Source organism: Terrapene carolina, unplaced genomic scaffold (genome assembly GCF_002925995.2).
Source record: "Terrapene carolina triunguis isolate 2854851 unplaced genomic scaffold, T_m_triunguis-2.0 Scaffold111, whole genome shotgun sequence".
Taxonomy (NCBI): domain Eukaryota; kingdom Metazoa; phylum Chordata; order Testudines; family Emydidae; genus Terrapene; species Terrapene triunguis.
In genome coordinates this window covers 27,628,914-27,648,302 of record NW_020664462.1, presented here as the reverse complement: position 1 = coordinate 27,648,302, position 19,389 = coordinate 27,628,914, and the positions used below count along the sequence as shown (strand labels likewise).

General features: G+C 38.5%; 1 protein-coding gene across 1 annotated transcript in view; it reads left to right on the top strand.

Annotated features, from left to right (window-relative positions):
- Nucleotides 1-19,389, top strand: part of SVIL (supervillin) — a 145,574-nt gene that overhangs the window by 46,042 nt on the left and 80,143 nt on the right. The window contains exons 2-5 of the mRNA XM_024214440.3: nt 3,368-3,434; nt 9,906-9,997; nt 18,130-18,187; nt 18,317-18,468. Of these exons, the coding sequence (XP_024070208.2) occupies nt 3,368-3,434; nt 9,906-9,997; nt 18,130-18,187; nt 18,317-18,468 (369 nt within the window). The remainder of the gene's footprint in view (nt 1-3,367; nt 3,435-9,905; nt 9,998-18,129; nt 18,188-18,316; nt 18,469-19,389) is intronic.

Below are 19,389 nucleotides of genomic sequence, written 5' to 3'. Positions count from 1 at the left end.
TGATTAGAGATAAGAAGGAATTACTCCTCTTGGAGAGAAATTTATTTTCCTGTAAAGAATATTGGGTTTCTGCAATATCTTCTTGCTAGAATATAATTTGTGATTTGGCTAGAGCTTTGAAGTAGTAATATTATAAAGCTCCCAATCACCATTGTCCAATTTGTTTTAGCATTCATGTGCCTAATTTCTGCTTGTAATCTGATTACTGGGCTTGAGCTGCTCTACTTTGCAGCCTATTGCTATGCATTTACTGTACTCCCTGGGACGCGATAGCCTGACAGCTTCAGTCCTGTGCTATGAAAAATCTCTACACAGTATTGCTTAGACGGGCCTAGGGCTGTGGCTGGCTGAGAATTAGCTCCCATTGTAGTTTCTCATTGCTGAATCCTTTGTTTGTGCAACCATGTTCAGAAATCCTTGGATCTCCAGCTATTTGGGAAATGTTAAATACTCTGAGGAGCAAGGTAAGAGTTCAAAGTGGATAGAGAAGAATGCAATTGATTTCTCCCCCTCCCCCCCCCCCCCCCCCCCTTTTTTTTTTTAAATGTATATGCATACTATTTGTCCTTACATAGAAGCATTTGGTACTTTAGTAATTAGTTTGGCATCTAGTCTATTTTATAATTTCCTCAAAGGTCACTTTTCAAAAATCCGATTAGATGGATCTTCTAATTAGCTTAGCTTGCAGTTGAATTAAGGCCTTTAAATGTACTGAGTAACAATGGAATGTCCAGGTTTCCTAAATTAATATTCTAACTGCTTATATTTTAACTGCTTTTGTTTTTAACCACTATTTTGTAGATTGAGTGGAAATATATTGAATGGTTAAACTCACAAGCAAGTTCATAATTTAACACTGAAGTAAACATACTCTGAATTGTAAATACAAATACTTAAAATTATTTCTGATAGGATTATAAGTGTGTTTATAATCTTCTTGTCACTGTTGAGGGAACACAATATTGTTACATTTGCAGTGATTTCTCTTTAGCATACTGGACTGTGTATGTTTTTAGGTTAACCATTGAAATAGAGCCACCTTAAAATGATTGTTCTGTGGACCTGTTAAGTTCTCCTGAAAGGAGCCTTTTTTGCCATTCTTTCAATGTTTTTATTAACTAAATTTTAAGGTTTAGTAGATTGTGACAGTAAGTTACTTTTATTACACTGTAACAAGTCTTCAACATGTGAACGAATCATGGCAAGGGGACCCATAAAATATAGCTGTATACCAGAAACAAGTTTTTGTGGGAGCAGATGAATTTGCCCTATAAAGTGCACAGCAATTTAAAAATGTTAAATGTTGTTAAACGTGTTTCATGGGTAACAGAGTCCGTCATGCCATGAGGGCAGGGGACTGGACTCGATGACCTCTCGAGGTCCCTTCCAGTCCTAGAGTCTATGAATCTATGCCCCTCTGCGAGCCACTGCCCCTTCCCCCTTCTTCAAATTTCAGATGATGAAAGCTGCTCTCTCCCTTTTTTGGCTGCGGTGGGGAGGAATTTTTCTGTGGCCTACATGTGTTTTTTGTAGTGGACAGCTGTTTTTGTACCAAATAGTATAAGATGGGTTATATACTATTTGAATGGTTATAAATTTTATGCATGCCTGGTTTTGATTAACCAAACTCATACTGTGTTGGTTTTTTTGTGGAGAATTTTTATCTGCTGTGCTTTTACAGTATTATAAATCTGGCCTTTCTAGAAAATGTTTATGGAATATTTTTTTTTAATTATTAGTGTAATGATTAGTAAACCATTCGTAAATCTTTGCTTATAACACTTTGTAGCTGGTCTTACAAAATGTCTCTGCTGTATGATTAATGAGCTTTATTTTCCATGTAGTTAGTTGGAAAGAGAAACAAAATGCCAACAAAAAAACAGGAAAGATGATAATGCCTATATAAACTAGAAGGATGCTGTTTACTTGTTAACAAGATTGCTTTAAATATTGAATTGTTTCAGTGTATTCCAGTATTCTAGAAAAAGGTCATTGGTTTACATATTTTCTAGCCTTTTTATAATCCTATTTAAATAGTCTCCATTTAAATCTATGTATCTCTGAGGCGTGGGAAGAGAGAATGAGCGAGCAAATTTTTAAAGGTTGTACAGACATGAGACCCGTTGACAATGTAGCTCTTGGTAACCAGCTACATTAAACCTAATTACACCATTATTCTACCAGTATCCCTTGGTTACATCATAGGTTCCATCAAGATTATAAATAGCTGTGTCGGGTACTGGTTATAAACCTGTTGTCCCTCAACATGGTTACACCACAGTACCATCTCAGTGTAGATGGCACATACCAGCTTTTAACCATGTCCTTGAATCATGTTAAAGTGTTGGTCATGTATCAGTCTACATTGCAAGATGCAACAATCCCTCAGTTATGTCAAGGAACAACCATTCTGTATCTTGGTCCCCTGAGACAACTCACTTCAGTGCAGATGGGACCGAAGGCTGTTTCCCCACTAGGAGCAAATCATGGTAGCTTCATCTGTGTTTAAATAGCTGCTAGCTGGTTTCTAGCACAACTTCCCTGATCGGGTTGTTTCTCAGTCTCCTAACCTTACTGCACTATTGACTGCTTACCTCCCTAGTGCATAGTATCGTTCGTCAATATTAGGGGTTCTGTGCTAGAACCCTGCCCGCTATAAATGTTTAAATGGGATTGTATCTAACACACCTTTACACCCACTGTGAACAAGACCCAAGGATGGAAATGACTAAACATATTTCCAGTTTATTCAGGAAGATTTGGTTTTTGCCAGATACTAGGGGAACCTTTACTAATGTTTGCCACTGACATCAGAATATATTGCTCCACCAAACATTTACTTACGTATGTCTGACTTTTGCAGTGAATGTGCAGTTTTTATAATAACGCTAGGGTCCAACCCATGTTTGTTACAATACGTTTTTGTAACCCTTTTCCTCTTCAAAGTACTTTATAAACCTTAAACTCAATACTCCCCTGTAAGCAGGTAAATAGGTCCATTCTACAATCAGGGAAACTGAGGCAAAGAGCTTAAGTAACTTGCCCAAGGTCACAGAGGAAGATGCAGCCAGAGTCAGGGTTAGAATTTAGTAGTTCCTGGCTCAGTCTCTTGTGTTTAAACCACTTGAACCATATATATTTAGTTTTCACAAAGAATATTAAAAACTTATTGGAACATATGGTCTCTGTACTTTTTCTCAAGACTTTAAGTTGGCACCATTTTAGGCATGCAGTTGTACATATTCATTCAACTATAGAATCTAAGACACTACCATTTCCAACATCAAAGAGTTGAGATAATGATACAGCCATTTAAATGTTAAATATTAATACACGGCCTCTTTACTGTGTTTTTCTTTTCTCATAGATTTTGACAAAGAGAATTCAGTCAGATTTAAAACCGCAAAACTACTCCAAAGAAGGAGAGCATTAAGGTAAAACATTGTAAAATTCCTTTTATCTGTCCAGTTTCTTGATAGTAAGATAATAACCTGTAATAACCATTTGAATCTGTGTTGCTTCTGATGTTTTTGAAAATTATTCTTTGCCCTGTAACAACTTGACAAAAAGCTATGTATCTGAACTGGGTATTCAAAGCTCTAAATGCCTGTTAGTTAGGTGTTTTGGAGTAACTTATTTAAGCATTTGCTCAACAGGACTCTACTACACCAAGTACCTCTTTTTTTTTTTTTCTTGGCTCTTTCTCTCCACCTTTATTGTTCCATGCCCCCTCATTCTTTGTGCATTGTAGAGAAAAAGGGGAAAGGGAATAGGAAGACCTTAAAGTGGGTGACATAGGAGAAATCAAAATGAACACCTTAGAGGAGAGGGACTTAACTGTGACATCAAAATCTTTCCCTTTCAAAGAGCAAGTGGAGGAAATGATGTAAGGAGAGAATGAGAAACTAGAACCATATGCCCAATCTGTAGGGTGGCAAACCTATTTTATGATGGTGTATTTCTGTTGTAATATTAAATCCCGAAGAAAAATATCGCATAGTAGATGGGAGGAAGCAATGGCTGAACACTGTTGCCAATGGGATTTGAGTCAAATTGCTGTTTGCTTCTGGATCTGTAACTAGGTTAATGGAGCAGCTAATTCAAACATTACATGCTACAGTGGCAGGTAAAGTTTTCAAATGTTAATCCCTGTTGTCTAAAAACAACTGCCTGCCCAAAAATTGTCAGAGGAGAGCAGTACAGCTAGTTTGATTATTAAATTCTCTTCTTATGCAGCACAAAAAAGTGATTGAATTTAAAGGAATAAACTAAAGTATGGAGACTAGGAAATGCTACCAGACACATTTGACACGATTCGTGTGGATTCCTGAAGATTATTTTTTTATTAAACTTTTCACTGGGGAAAATACTGCAACACTTTTTATCATGTCTGGAAATAAACAGGAGCTTGTGGCACCCCATGATCTTGATCAGGCTTCATGAAATGTAATTACAAGACATCTTCCAGCCGAGGACGTTGGATGCATTTCTTTCCTCTGAATCCTGTGCAGAATCCAGATCTAACAGTGCCTTTGTTAAGGAGAAAGCAGAACAGAAGGTGATAAAATAACTTTTTTCAATTTCAGCCAGAAAAATGCAAGAAAGGCAAAACGTAAAAATCCTGAGTGTGTGCCATAAATCATTTTAATACTAAAAACTGAAGTGTTTAACAGTAAAGTACACCAACACGAAAGTTTGTAGTGCAGCTGCCCAGAATCATCACCTAATCATATTAAGTTACTTTTTTAGCTTTTTAAGCTTTTGGAATGGGGAATGAATATTGCTAGCATGTGGGAGTAGGGGGAGGGAATTTAAAGATGTCTTTTAAATACTAGATTACGTATAAATCAAGAGACCACAGATTATCTGACCCAACAGAAGCAGCTAACGTTGGGGCTGCAACAGCTCTTCCAGCAGAAAATAACTAATGGAGCAAAGAAGGGAATCTCTAAATATTTTCCCCATCTACAAAAAGAGAAAATCAGTGAGAAATAAATGAGTTGTTAGCATCTTATTAAAACCTTTGCCTCTCATGACCTGTAGTACTGAAACCATAGTTCTTAGTTACCATGATCTCACTACTTTGAGTTCAATTGAGCTTGCAAATAAACATTTGTATTTAATGTTGTTATAAGGGGGGGATTTGTCCCACTGTAGTAGGGGAATTTCTGTCTGTATGCAGTTCCCCAGCTGAACCAAGCAACAAAAGGATCTCAGTCCCTCCCCGACTCACTTCATCCGGTACCTGCCCACCTCGACTTTCCCTCCCAGCCGTGCATGAGCAGGACTCACACTATGCAGAGAGGACTGAGCTCAGGGGTTCCTTCACGTTTACCTCAGTCTCTCTATGGGCAAGGATTGCCAACGTATTTCAAAAATAAGGGACTGTTTTCTTAGCACCCTCACCCCACCTCCCGATATTATTGTTAAGAATTAATAACCGGTACTCACCTACATTCCCTAGGACGATTTCTTGCTGTTTTTGCAGCACTCAGCAACTCCCAATTTTGCTGTACGGAGATGAAGAAATAAGGGACTGTTGGCAACCCTAAACTCTGTGTGGGGATGAGGGTGCCCCCACTCCAGGATACTCCTAACTCCCTTGTTACCCTTTTAACCCGTAATCACTGCCATTCACTTAAACACATATACAGTTTATTTACACCAAGCTGTTTCTTTGGCCATTAAAGAACACCCTGGAAGCACTGTGAGGAGATGGCCTGGGTAAGGGTCAAGCAGTCTCTAACATGCAATAAATTTTACAGTAACAACAAATTTACGAGTCCGGCAAAGGCTTCCTGGACCTGGATGCGCTGCTGTGACGCTGCTGGTGTGGCCCTGCCCCAGGATTGGGCTCTGTGACAGAACCCGTTCTGCCCTCCTGTCAGGCCACATCCCCCTCTGGCACTTGATGCCCTCCATCTCTTCCTAAACCAGAGCTCATGACTCTACTGCATGAGCAGGAGACCTGCCCCAGCGCTCTTTCTCTCCAATCTGCTGCTGTTCTCTCCCCAGCTGTGTTCTGAGCCCTATCTTATCTTATCTATCTATCATTCTGCCCTGGCAGCCCTAGCTCACGCTGAGGAAGGCCGAGGGCTCTTGACTCCCTCATTGACCTCCCCCCCCGCCCCGCGCTGATCCGATTGATGTGGAGCGCTGGCCTCCCCCATTAGCCCTGGGGACTGTCAATTTCAGGATCCCGAGTCCTCTTTGGCCATTTTCCTTTCTCCTGGAATTGGGAAAGGGCCAACCAAAAATCCCCCCACAGATTTCAGTAAGAGGTCCCTCACGTAGTGATAAGTCGTAAATGCATCTCTACTTTTTCAGGACTACTGTATTTCTTTATGCCACATTCTTTGGATAAATTGTATTGTTTTTAAAGAGCAATATCTTCCTTTTTGCCTTTTACTATTGGTATAGACGTGCTATCTGGGTAAAGCAGTACGAGGCATTGATTTGATTAAGTAAATGTTTTTGACCTAGTCAGATGGCAGCATGATGAATAAGGGACACATGTTCCCAGAGCTCCCTCGGCAACTTACTACTAAACCTGCCTCAAAATTCTTTATGTGAGTTGAAGCTACCTAACTGGCATGCTGCCACACCAGTTTACAGCACACATGGTCCTACGTAGAAGATCTTTAAAACAACAACAAAAAACTTCAGAACTTGAGACGGGGTTGAGGAAAAGCAGAAAACCCACAGAAGATATAGTGTCCAGTATAGGCAAGGGCTTACGCCCATTGAGTCAAAGGGGGATGTAAGCACATGCTTAATTGAAATGTGCTTTAATGCTTTCCTGTGTCAGGAGTCTATATTGAACTAAACTCAAAGTATTATCTTATTTCACATGCACTATGGCAGCATAGTCAATGTTGTCAATGATACTACTAGCCCTATGGCCGTGGCTCTCAACCTTTCTAGACTACTGTATCCCTTTCAGGAGTCTGATTTGTTTTTGTGTACCCCAAGTTACACCTCACTTAACAACTACTTGCTTACAAAATCAGATGTAAAAATACAAAAGTGTCACAGCACACTATTTCTGAAATATTGCTTATTTTCTCATTTTTGCCATATTATTATAAAATAAATCGGAATATAAATATTGTACTTACATTTCCGTATATGGTATACAGTGTAGAGCAGTATAAACAAGTCATTGTCTATATGAAATTTTAGTTTGTACTGACTTTGCTAGTGTTTTTATATAACCTGTTCTAAAACTAGGCTAATACCTAGATGAGTTGATGTACCACCTGGAAGACTCTGTGTACCCCCAGGGGTACGTGTACTCCTGGTTGAGAATCACTGACCTAGGGATTCAAAAGTGATGAGTCGGGCTGACACCCAAAGATTAGTTTAAGTAAACAGATTTTTTAAATAACTAATTTTGAGTTTATTTACCTTTATGAATTTTGGCCATGTGCAATGTAATTAAGCCAATCTAAACCACAGTGTAGACACCGCAAGATCTTCTGTCGACCCAGCTGCCACTTCTGAGAGAGGTGGAGTTAGTACAGTGATGGAAGAACCCCCTCCATCACTGAAGTAAGTGCCTATGTTACAGCTGTGCTGCTGTAGCGTTTCTAGTGTAGACATACCCTGATTCTCTCAATAGACCTTCCTAACTTAACATAGGGGATCTCAGTGCCAACTGAAGATGTCTAGATGGTATAACACCTGTATTTTACATAAAAATGTCAAATAATGCTAAACATCTGTATTTCAAGAAATATTTTTCTCACGTAAGTAGACAATTGAGCCTTTTTTAATTTTTTTAAACAAGAAAAGATGCTGGATGGCCTGTGTTCTAAAAGCCATTTTAGATCTATAGATGTATGCGTGTGTATGTCATAAATGTCATATTAATTGTACTAAGAGTGTTCTGTTTAGAATGTGTCATATAGTACCGAAAAGATAAATATAACCTGCCACATTGTATGAAATGTTAACATTAAAGTTATTTATAAGGAATGGTTTTACCAAGACTGTTTCAGATATAAATTAAGGCTGTCAAGCAATTAAAAAAAATTAATCTTGATTAATCGTGCGATTAAAAAAATGTAATTGTGATTAATTGCAGTTAAATAATAGAATAAATAATTTTGGATGTTTTCAACATTTTCAAATATATTGATATCAATTACAACACAGTATACAACGTATACAGTGCTCACTTTATATTTATTTCTGATATTCTGAAAAAATATTTGCACTATAAAAAACAAAAAATAGTATTTTTCAATTCACCTAATACAAGTACTGTAGTGCAGTCTCTTTATCATGAAAGTTGAACTTACAAATGTAGAATTATGTATCAAAAAAACCTGCATTCAAAAATAAAACAATACAAAACTTTAGAGCCTATAAGTCCACTCAGTCCTACTTCTTGGTCAGCCAATCGCTGAGACAAACAAGTTTGTTTACATTTGCAGGAGATAATGCTGCCCACTTTTTGTTCACAATGTCACCTGAAAGTGAGAACAGGTGTTCACATGGCACCGTTATAGCCAGCGTCGCAAGGTATTTACATGCCAGATAGGATGACCAGATATCCCAATATCTCCTGAAATTCGGGGCTTTTTCTTATGTAGGTGCCTATTACCCCCCACCCCGTCTCGATTTTTCACATTTGCTGTCTGGTCACCCTAATGCCAGATGCACTAAAGATTCATGTGTCCCTTCATGCTTCAGCCACCATTCCAGAGGATATACATCCATGCTGATGATGGGTTCTGCTCCATAACTATCCAAAGCAGTGTGGACCGATGCATGTTCATTTTCATCATCTGAGTCAGATGCCACCAGCAGAAGGTCGATTTTCTTTTTTGGTGGTTCAGCTTCTGTAGTTTCCGCATTGGAGTATTGCACTTTTAAGACTTCTGAAAGCATGCTCCAGATTTTGGAAGGCACTTCAGATTCTTAAACCTTGGGTTGAGTGTTGTAGCTATCGTTAGAAATCTCACATTGGTACCTTCTTTGCATTTTGTCAAATCTGCAGCGAAAGTGTTCTTGAAATGAACATGTGCTGAGTCATCATCCGAGACGACTACAACATGAAATATATGGCAGAATGCAGGTAAAATAGAGCCGGAGACATACAATTCTTCCCCAAGGAGTTCAGTCACAAATTTAATTAACACATTATTTTTTTAACGAACGTCATCTGCATGGAAGCATGTCCTCTGGAATAGTGGCTGAAGCATGAAGGGGCATACAAATGTTTAGCATATCTGGCATGTAGATACCTTGCAATGCCGGCTACAAAAGTCCCATGCGAATGCCTGTTCTCACTTTCTGGTGACATTGTAAATAAGAAGTGCTCAGCATTATCTCCCATAAATGTAAACAAACTTGTTTGTCTTAGCGATTGGCTGAACGAGAAGTAAGACTGAGTGGACTTGTTGGCTCTAAATTTTTACTTTGTTTTGTTTTTGAGTGCATTTGTGTTTTTAAAAAAATCTACATTTGTAAGTTGCACTTTCACAATAAAGAGATTGCACTACAGTACTTGTATGAGGTGAATTGAAAAATACTATTTCCTTTGTTTATCATTTTTACAGTGTAAATATTTGTAATAAAAAATAATCATATAAAGTGAGCACTGTACACTTGCCAAAGCCTGGCTTTGGTTTCAGTTTCTTTACTCTTTCAGAGGTGTACTACTTATATTATGTTAAACCTATTGTAGCACTTATATTGATTTTGTTTACTGTACTGCTTCCATTAATTGTCCCATTAATGGGAGTCTGGCCTTGTTTCTGTGTCTCCTGAAATCATGGCAAATACGCTTCTTTGTGTCTGTATGTTAAGGTATCATGAAGTAAATCTCTATATATCTTGGCTTAATTTGATCTGTAGCTGAAGTGTTCACAGCTCAGTAAACCAGATAATGTTTTCAGTTTTCAGAAAGAATTTTCATTTGAGGATAAAGAAGAACTTGCTAATAGCACAAAGGACATTGATGCTAATCTTTTAGCAGTGCTTCCAAAAGGTAGGTAAAAAAAGGTGTGTGTGTGTGTGTGTATGCACATTGGGTAACAAAACTTAATATAGACAAATGCAAGGCACAGTTGAAACTAATAATAGGCACACAGGGCTTGTAAATTAGTTTTCACCTCCCTGTGGAGGCTGTATTAATAAGGGAGGAGAATGATATAGAAATTAGATGCTCTTTTATATAAGTCATTTGTTAAATCGTTGCCTGTGGAGTTCAATTTTGTTTACCTAACTTCAAAAAGGTCAGACAGAAGCTGAAATTCAAAACTTCCAAAAGAAATTAGTAGAGCTAGATGAATACTTAGTACAGGAAAAGAACTTGCTTAAATTTACAAAAGAACTTTCTTTGGTTGTGTTTGCAGCCTTTTTCTGTTCATCTTTAGCAAATATTCAGGTCGCGAGTTTCCTTGTATAAATACTCAGTGAATTTTAAGCTTATGTGCTAGAATATCTGCACAGGGCCCAGTACATCTTACTTCAGATGAGATCCTATGGGGGCGGGCAGGAGTGAGACAGTGTTCCCCAAGTCCCTATCTCATGCAATTAAACAATCCAGATAAGCATGTGATGGCAATCTTTGTGCCTAGAACCACCCAAGCAATTATTTGAATGTGATGAGAGAAAAAAAGTAACCCCAAACTTTGCAACTAGCCAATAAATGCCATCTAAGCCTAATTACCCTAGGAATGTTGCCTCTGGCAACGCCTGTGCTTTCTAGCAAGGGAAATGGTTACATTTCCTGCTCCTTTAGCCATTCTACCTAAGAGATTTAAAACACCACTAGCTTCTTAAATCCCAATCACAAGTTACTTAATCAATTAGGGAGCTGTAAAAATGCCATGTGACTTGTGACCCTAACACATTTTACTGGGGAAGAAACTAGGAAAAATCCAGATAAATGGAAATGTCTGTCTGCTCACAAATAGCCCTTTTCTGTTCAAGGGCTAACTTCATTAAGTAAACCAGTGACTTGAGAATAATAGTATGTAGCAGGAATCAGGAAGTCACCCACACTCCAAAGCATAATATTGCAGGGCTCAGGATGTTGGTACGCCGCATTCATTCCTCTTTCTAAAGATAACAGCACTTGCCATGGTGAGACAAGATAGCATGGTAGACTGGTTTGTTGCATCATAATGATGCCTGTGTTCCTCCATGCATACAGTTGGTGGCAATACATTTTAGAACGGAACACTGTTTCCCAGCATGTCATTGTCAAATAACGTGGCTGATCCTGCACTCTTTCTGTAATCACCTTTTGTGATGTAAAATCAATATGCATTTTTTGATGTGGGGAAAAAAGCACACATTCATTGAACTGGGCACTTTTTGCAATAATTGAGTAACACAATAGAAAAAGGTATTCCTCAAATATAGAATATAAGCTATCCATAATACTACTGAGCTGTAGCAATCAATACCCCCTCAGCCTCTTCATATACTGTACCTTAATCTTTACTCTCCAAGGAGGAAAAAAATGGGCTTGACAACATGCTTGGAAGCTTAGTGGATTGGGCTCTGGCTGACCAAGAAGGGAAACAAGTTTGGAGTGAAAAGGCCTTTATTAAAAACACCTTGTCAGCAACTGCCTTGTACTTAAACGGATTGAACCCTCCAGCCCAAGAAACTCTTCTGATCATAAATGTGTAGTTTAAATGTCATTTTATCCTAAAAAGTTATGAAGTAACAATGGCATTGAGGTTCCATTCTCGCTATGCACTAGGTTTTCAATAGGGCTCAGTTACCACCAGCTATTTTTAATTTACATAGGAACTACACCTCTACCCCGATATAACGCTGTCCTCGGGAGCCAAAAAATCTTACCGCATTATAGGTGAAACCGCGTTATATCGAACTTGCTTTGATCCGCCGGAGCACTCAGCTCCGCCCCCCCGGAGCACTGCTTTACCGCGTTATATCCAAATTTGTGTTATATCAGGTCGCGTTCTATCGGGGTAGACGTGTACTTAGTACTAAGTGTCTTTTTGGACAGTGTAGCTCTAGGTAATACTGACTTTTCAATATCAGATTTGTTCAATTTTCAAATGAAAAGATGGGGGGAGGGGAGGTTTCTAACTGCCATCTCAGCCAACTCATTTGACACTAAGAGTCAAGTCTGGAATCTTTTATACTACCTGTAATTAAAAGGTTTTCAGTAGGAATTCGGCTCTGTGACACCTGTGCAACCCTGTTATCCATAAGTGGGCCAGCACATGTCCTTGATGGCATAATCTGAAGATGATGGAGTTTCCTAGTTATGTCTGGTATAATTTGGCCTGTAGAGCACCATAAAACCAAAAACATTTATTAGTTTATGGGATTTTCCTCAAAACAAAGAGGTTTAATGCCTGATTTTAGGATTATATTATGACATCTATTAACTGTAAATGAGGAGTGATGCTCTGGCGGGTGAATTTTGATCTACCAGTCTGACCAACCAAGTTCATATGCTCATCCTCTGAGGGAATTGTGAAAGGTTTAATTATTTTTGCTCTTAAAACAGAGCTGTAAAAATGTCATGTGACTTTAAATCTTACCTGATTGGATCCTCTCTCATATCTAAGAGATTTATAGCCAAAACATGAAGCTACCTTAGCAGGAAGCTTGTTCCTTCCTGAATTTTTCAGGATTTTTCGAAAAGCATCCAATAAGAATTAATTTTTTTATTTTATTTTTTATTTGGCCTGTTATCTTTTGTCCTTGAATGACATGTAGCTGCCTTGGAAGATGAGTACTGCATCTGCTGAAATGGTCAGTTTGGTATCACAGGGTAAATCCTGTTTGGAAGATTGATAGCTATCAAAACGAAGATAACTTCTGAGAGTCTTCAATAGAGAATAACCCATTTAATGTCCTAACCAAGATTCTAAAATAGGTTCTAATGTCAAAGGCTTGAGCTGTTGCTGAGGGCATAATGGCTGTCCCACTTAGCTACAACACAGACCACCAGTAACTATTTATGTACTTGATGCCAAAACAAAGTATGGAAGTTTCAATGTAAATTAAACATTTTACACTTTACAGATGTTTCTCTTTTTCCCCCTTTCCCAAGTGTTGCACATTTTTGAGTCATGCAGGGATAAGTTCCCCACCACTACTGAGTTACTAATTGGTTGAAAGCAATATTACCCCCAAACCTGCCATGTGTGTGACTACGTGCAACGGTGTAATTCTTTTTGGTCACAGAACAACACATTAGTGAACAGGCAGGGCCTTGGCATCAGTGCACATAGAATTGGAGACCATAGTAAAAAGAGAAACCCAATTGGATAAGGTTGCAAGAGCCAACCCGCATCTTTAGAAGAAAAATGTATGAGCTTCAACATTTTATCCAGCAAATAACAAAACCCTGCAGTAGCAGACTACCTGCCTATTTTTAAATATTTCCCAAATAGAGAGTATGAGTGTGTGCGTAATCTGAAATCTTTTTTGGGAAAGTGCTATTCAGATGTTGTTCTACATACCTGAGCAACAAATACTAAATGAATGCTTTAAAAAAAAAAACAAAATAATGTGGGTGTAGGTGAGGAGTGGATTAATTAAAATCACTGATTTTAACTGACTTAAATCAGCAAGCAGGAAACCTTGATTTAAATAATCAGTTTGGTGCTACTTAGTTATTTTCCCAAAGAAAGATGGATTTTTTTTTCAAGGGTTGAGCGCAATTAAAACACATTGATTTGCAACTTAATATAGTCTTTACAGTAAATTTTGGTGCTTTATTTTACTGACAAGGAAGATACATTGTATCTATACACATTTATTTAAGCATATATATAACTATATCTATTTAGATTCTTAATATTTCAACTTTTATGATAGAAAATGTTGAATGATTAGTTTTTACTAGATTAATTTTGTATTTGTGATTTGTATAAAGCTCTCTTTGGCTGGAAATTCAAATTCAATTAAACATTGCACAAAACCAGTATTTTAAATTTTATTAGTTTTATTTAAACTCTCTTAAATGTGCTGATGAAGGAGAAAAAAGTTAATCAGAAATTTTATCTAACACGTTTTGCATTTAAAACTGATTTATTTTTTTAAAGAAGGAAGTATTCTCTGTAATTAGTGAATTGAACTGATTGTTTCTGGTCCTTCAGGATTTTAGATCTAGTAGATCTCATCTTCTTAAGCCTAATTTTTATTCATAGTTTGGAAGAGGGGGGGAAAAAAGGGTTTCTGCTTTTTCAACTCCTATCATTTTCTAAATGTTGAATGAACTAGTCATTGAACTGAACTAGATGAATAAACTGAAATGGAAAAAATTTCTCTCTGCAGCTGCAGAAGAGGCTACTGCTGTCAAAAGCAGGTTTAGCACTTAAGCAAACTCTGATTCCAGCTACCTATCTTCATGCCATTCAGTGATTTGACTTCCTTTAAAACTTGGGAACACACATGTACTGCTTAATATTTTTAAACAATTTAATAGATTTAGTAAATTTAGGTATTAATATAGGTTGTCATAATTTTAAATTTAATTTTAAAATTAAAAAATAATTTTACATAAAAATAAACCTGAATTTAATTTAAATAAAGTCAGATTTTTAAAAAAGTCTTTTTAAAAATAATCAATTTTTCTCCATGCTAACTTTGAGAGAAGACAGCCCATAAAACTTTCACACTCGTTATCCAGCTGTCGTGGCCTTGTGTTTAACATGCAGTGATCGAAAACAAAAGAATTCAACTTTGCTAGGGTTCAGCCTTTCATAGTCAATGTAACTTAAGCTGTGATGCCTACAGAAAACTTGACAACTGATAATCAGCTGGTATGTTGAGACCACTGCCTCTCATGCTGATTATTGTGTCATTGTTTCTATTTGCTTTCTCTGTCAGTATCCACCTGTTGTCTCTTGTCATCTACTTAGATTGTACGCTGCTTGTGTTTTGTACAGCACCTAGAACAATGGGACCCTGATCCAGGACCGGGACTCATAGGCACTACTACAATACAGTTGAAAAAAAAAGTTGATTTTGCATGTTGTCTTTATTGAACCTCATGATCCTGTGTTTAAACACTATCCGTTTCTTTATGGCCACAGAAGAGGAAAGTTAACACATGCCACTTACGTTGCAACCCACATTGCCTATTATACAAAGCTATTCTGTAGAATATTTAAAGGTTCAACATGTCGACATGTTCCCCTAACACTCCCTGCCGCTCTCTGAAAATAAACTAAATTTTTTTTTGAAGCAAACTACACATGGCTGCCCATGAGACTGTTCCAAAGTCCAATATTTAAACCAAAGATTGATGATCGTGTACACTGATAAGTGTTAGTCCTACTCATGCTTTCATACAGAAATCCTGCGACCAATCTAAGACTTTGTGATCAGTCTAGTACACCGTGATTAATATATTTTTCTTTTTTAAAAAATTGATGGGATTGAATCCCACACTATTACTGCTGTAACATTTTTACACTAGTTGGTATCAGATCATCCTGACTAGTGATATCCAGGATATACTGTCGATAGAGTTACAGTATTTTGTTAGTTAATAGTACAGTATTCCATATGCATTACATTTCATCCATTTTAGTTTAATTTTAAAGTGAATTTTGGTGCTTGAGGGAAGTTCTATTAAGAGCACTGAGGGCTGAGAGATCTGTCCTTCAAACAGGTGCCTTCTTGTACAAATTGCCTGGAGTGCCCTGCATATGTGCTTTGATCCTGGTCTGATTAGATTACTCTGGACCAATATTTAAACTCTGCACTCTTCATATTGAATTTGACCAGGGAGGCTAATATTGGAGATAACTGGGGAAATCCACCTGATCTTAGTAAACTGTTTTTTCCTTTTGAAGAATATGCATGCTGTGGCAAACCACAAGAATGATTTTGAATGGTGGAATGGGAATCCAGCAACTGACTTTTCCATTTTCCAGGGATCTCCTTTTTATTTTGAAGTTGCTTGTTTCCGTGAGTTACAGTTGAATCATACAACTTCTCTCTGTGATGCTATCACAAATTACAATTTACCATTTGACAATCTGTTATATTGATAGTATCACACGAGAGTCTTCTGTTTAAAACAAAAAACAAACCTGCACACCAAAAAACTATCAGCATAAACCCTGAAAAGCCCAAAGGACACACAACTGCAACATATCGTTTTATGTATAGCTGTGATATATGTCAAGGTCAGTCTGAACACTACAGAACAAGTGCTTGGACCATGTTCTGGAAGTTCCTGTGCAACAGTCTTCCACACCATTTTAGCAACCACTGATAACTCATGCACCACTAGGATCATAAATTCACATCTTGTTCCCCTTGAGAGCGACATTTCCAAATTTACAGGGGGTGGAAAGGCATCTGGTTTCTAGCACTAGCGGTTGACCAAAAAACTGGTTGAGAAAATCCAGTGGAAAGGAAGGAAGTGAGGGAGAAGAAGCCCCGTGCAATTTGAATGGTGCATATTGTAATGCCTGTTCTTATGTGCCGCCTAAGCTACAAGGACTAAAGCTAGAAATTTGGTAAGCTTACCTTTGCAGCGGTGTAGAACATTCTCTTCCTGTTCTAGCAGTTCACAAGATGTCAGGCCTCCCCCACTGGTTCAGGACTAAATAGAGCAAGTCTCATTTTGGCCCGCTTTAATTTTCAATCCCTGTCTAAATGAGCTCAGGATAAAGGGGCAAGAGGTGGTGGAATGCTTTAATACAGTTGCCTTTCACTTGCAGAGATATTGCAGGTATGCTGATAGGTATGTTCATCACCCATATTGTGCCATGCAAGTTAAGTCCAAATGTGCATTCATGTTACTAAATACTAGTGGTATGTTCTAAAACCTCTTCAGAGACTTAATGCTGCAATAAAATTGAGCTCTTGGTTGAATGCCAGCCTTTATCCTGGAAGTAAATATTTTAAAATATGGTTAATCTTGTCCTTCCATAAACTGAATGTTTATTTTTATGCTGATTTGTTGATCATACTTGCTGTGGGCAAGACCCTGGGTTGACACTGCTGTATTACTAACCAGACCACATTTCTACAATATGTCAATCTGTATATTTATGGAATACAGTTGCAGCACCTAAACTGAAGTCGTGAAAAGAAGTAAATTACCAGTTTCATGTAAAACAAAAACCTAAACTTTACATAAAGAAGCAGCAAGTCTTTTAAATATCAGAGGCACGGTCAAACCATTCTATATTAAAACCCAATCAAAGGTCTGCATAGTGACTCAGCTTTTAGTCGTATACTATTGCAAGGAAATCAGGCTTCTAGCTTCTCACTCCCCAGCCCCTGTGGTCACATACATGGAGTTTGTTGCCTGGTGAAAAGAAATTGTGCCATATTTATTTATATAGCATCTTTTTGTTCAAAGGGGTTTACAAATGTCAACTGACACTGTATATGTAGGGATTACTTCACCCGTCACTGAAATGCTAGTGAAATGACAGGAGATGAAATGTGATAGTTGTCTAACAGCAGGTAACACTATTGAACAATTTAGGATAAGAAGTAAATATTTATACAGTTAAAACTACAGGGGGAAATTATTTAAGCAGACTGTAACTAACAAAGTAGGAAAATAATCAGGGTACTGGGGTTAACTCTGGGAACAGTTGGTGAAAAGTACTATGTGGTCTTTGGCCACAAGTCATCAGGATTCTTAGGGCTTGTCTAGATTAGGATTAAAGGGGTTAACTTGGTGTGTTTTTAAAAACTTATTAGCCAACACATTTAGCTAATAGTAAAAATACAAGTGTAGACAGACCAACCTGTATTAATATATTAACTGGTTGTGATGTCACCTAAACTACCTACCAGGATTAACCTCAGCCAACTAATGTGTTTACACTAGTGTTTTAAAACATGTTGACAGGGTAAATTGTATTTTAACATGTTCCTAAAATACCATGTTTTAACCCTAGTCTAGATAAATTTTTAGAGGACTCTCTTGTATTTACTACAGTATTTGCCAAATGTGTTTTAAGGAAGTTAGTAAGCAAGGAACCCAAATAGGAAATGTTTACCTGTATGTGACTGGTTATGTGAAAAGCTACTTTTCTAGACCATCCCTTCTTGCTTAAAACAGAAGCATATAGACATCCTGCTGTGATGCCTGAGAATTCCTAATGTATAAAAGATACACTGCATCTTTTCTTTTTTTCTTTTTAGTTTCAGAATTAAGAAAACTCTTTGAACCAAACAAGCAAAATATTTTGGAAATGAAAAGGTAAAACAGCCTTTTGTCTAACTGCTGTAAATACAAATAATTTAGTAATAGAATTATTTTGTGACCTCCTCTAGAAACTATCTCCAAATCTTTAGATAACATTTACACATTTTCTTCCATCTTTTGCAGGAAAGAGAGGATCGCCAGACGTTTAGAGGGAATTGAAAATGATACACAGCCCATCCTCCTACAAAATTGTCCTGGATTAGTTACCCACCGTTTACTAGAAGAAGATACACCAAGATATATGCGTGCAACAGACCCATATAGTCCCCACTTTGGTAAGAAATACGTTTACATATATATCTCAAACGGACATTGCTGAAGTACTTCATGCTTGCTATGTTATCGGCCTTGCAGTAGCAGATACACAGTTCTCACACGTAATGGTTTACTTTCAGAGAGAACTCTGTTGCAAGATACCGTATATACTCGTTCATAAGCCAAATTTTTTTAGTAAAAAAGGGAAGCACCAGAGAAGGGGGTCGGCTTATGAACGGGTATAGAGAGGGAGGGGTGGGACACAGCCCCTCCCCCCAACAGAGGGAGCAAGGAGAGGCAGCAGAGCCAGAAGGGAAGAGGCGGGGTCAGAGTCTCTCCGCTTCTGGCCATGCTGCTCTCCCCCCAGCCTCTGAAGCAGCTGCAGCTCTGGGGCTGGCAAGCTGCAGCCGTGCCGCTCGGACCCACCCCCCAGAGCAGGCTGTGGCCGCGCCGCCTGGCCCACCGGAGCACGCTGCGGCCATGCCGCCCGGCCCAGCCGACTGGAACATGCTGCGGCCGCGCTGCTCGGTCTGGCCTGCTGGAGCAGGCTGCGGCTGCACTGCCCAGCCTGCCGGAGCAGCTCCAACCAGGTCAGAGACATCCTCCCCTGGCCCTCCCCAGATAAGGTGGGAAGGGATGGGATGTGGAGTGTGTGGGTGTCCGGGGCTAGGAGGGTGGTCACAGGGGTTACTCCCCTGACTTCCAGCTCTCTCGCCCCTCCCCCAAAATTTCCCCACCAGTTGCTGTCCCGGCCCATCAGGGTAAGCAGCTGGCGCGCTGGGACACTTCGTTTACTTAGGTTTACCTCCGTGCCTGCAGACGCTCGAGGTAAACAAACCATCTCGGCCCCCCCAGCGGCTTATCCTGACGGCCCAGGAGCCAAAGTTTGCTGACCCCTGAATTATAGGGTCGGCTTATGAATGAATTATAAAAAATTTCCA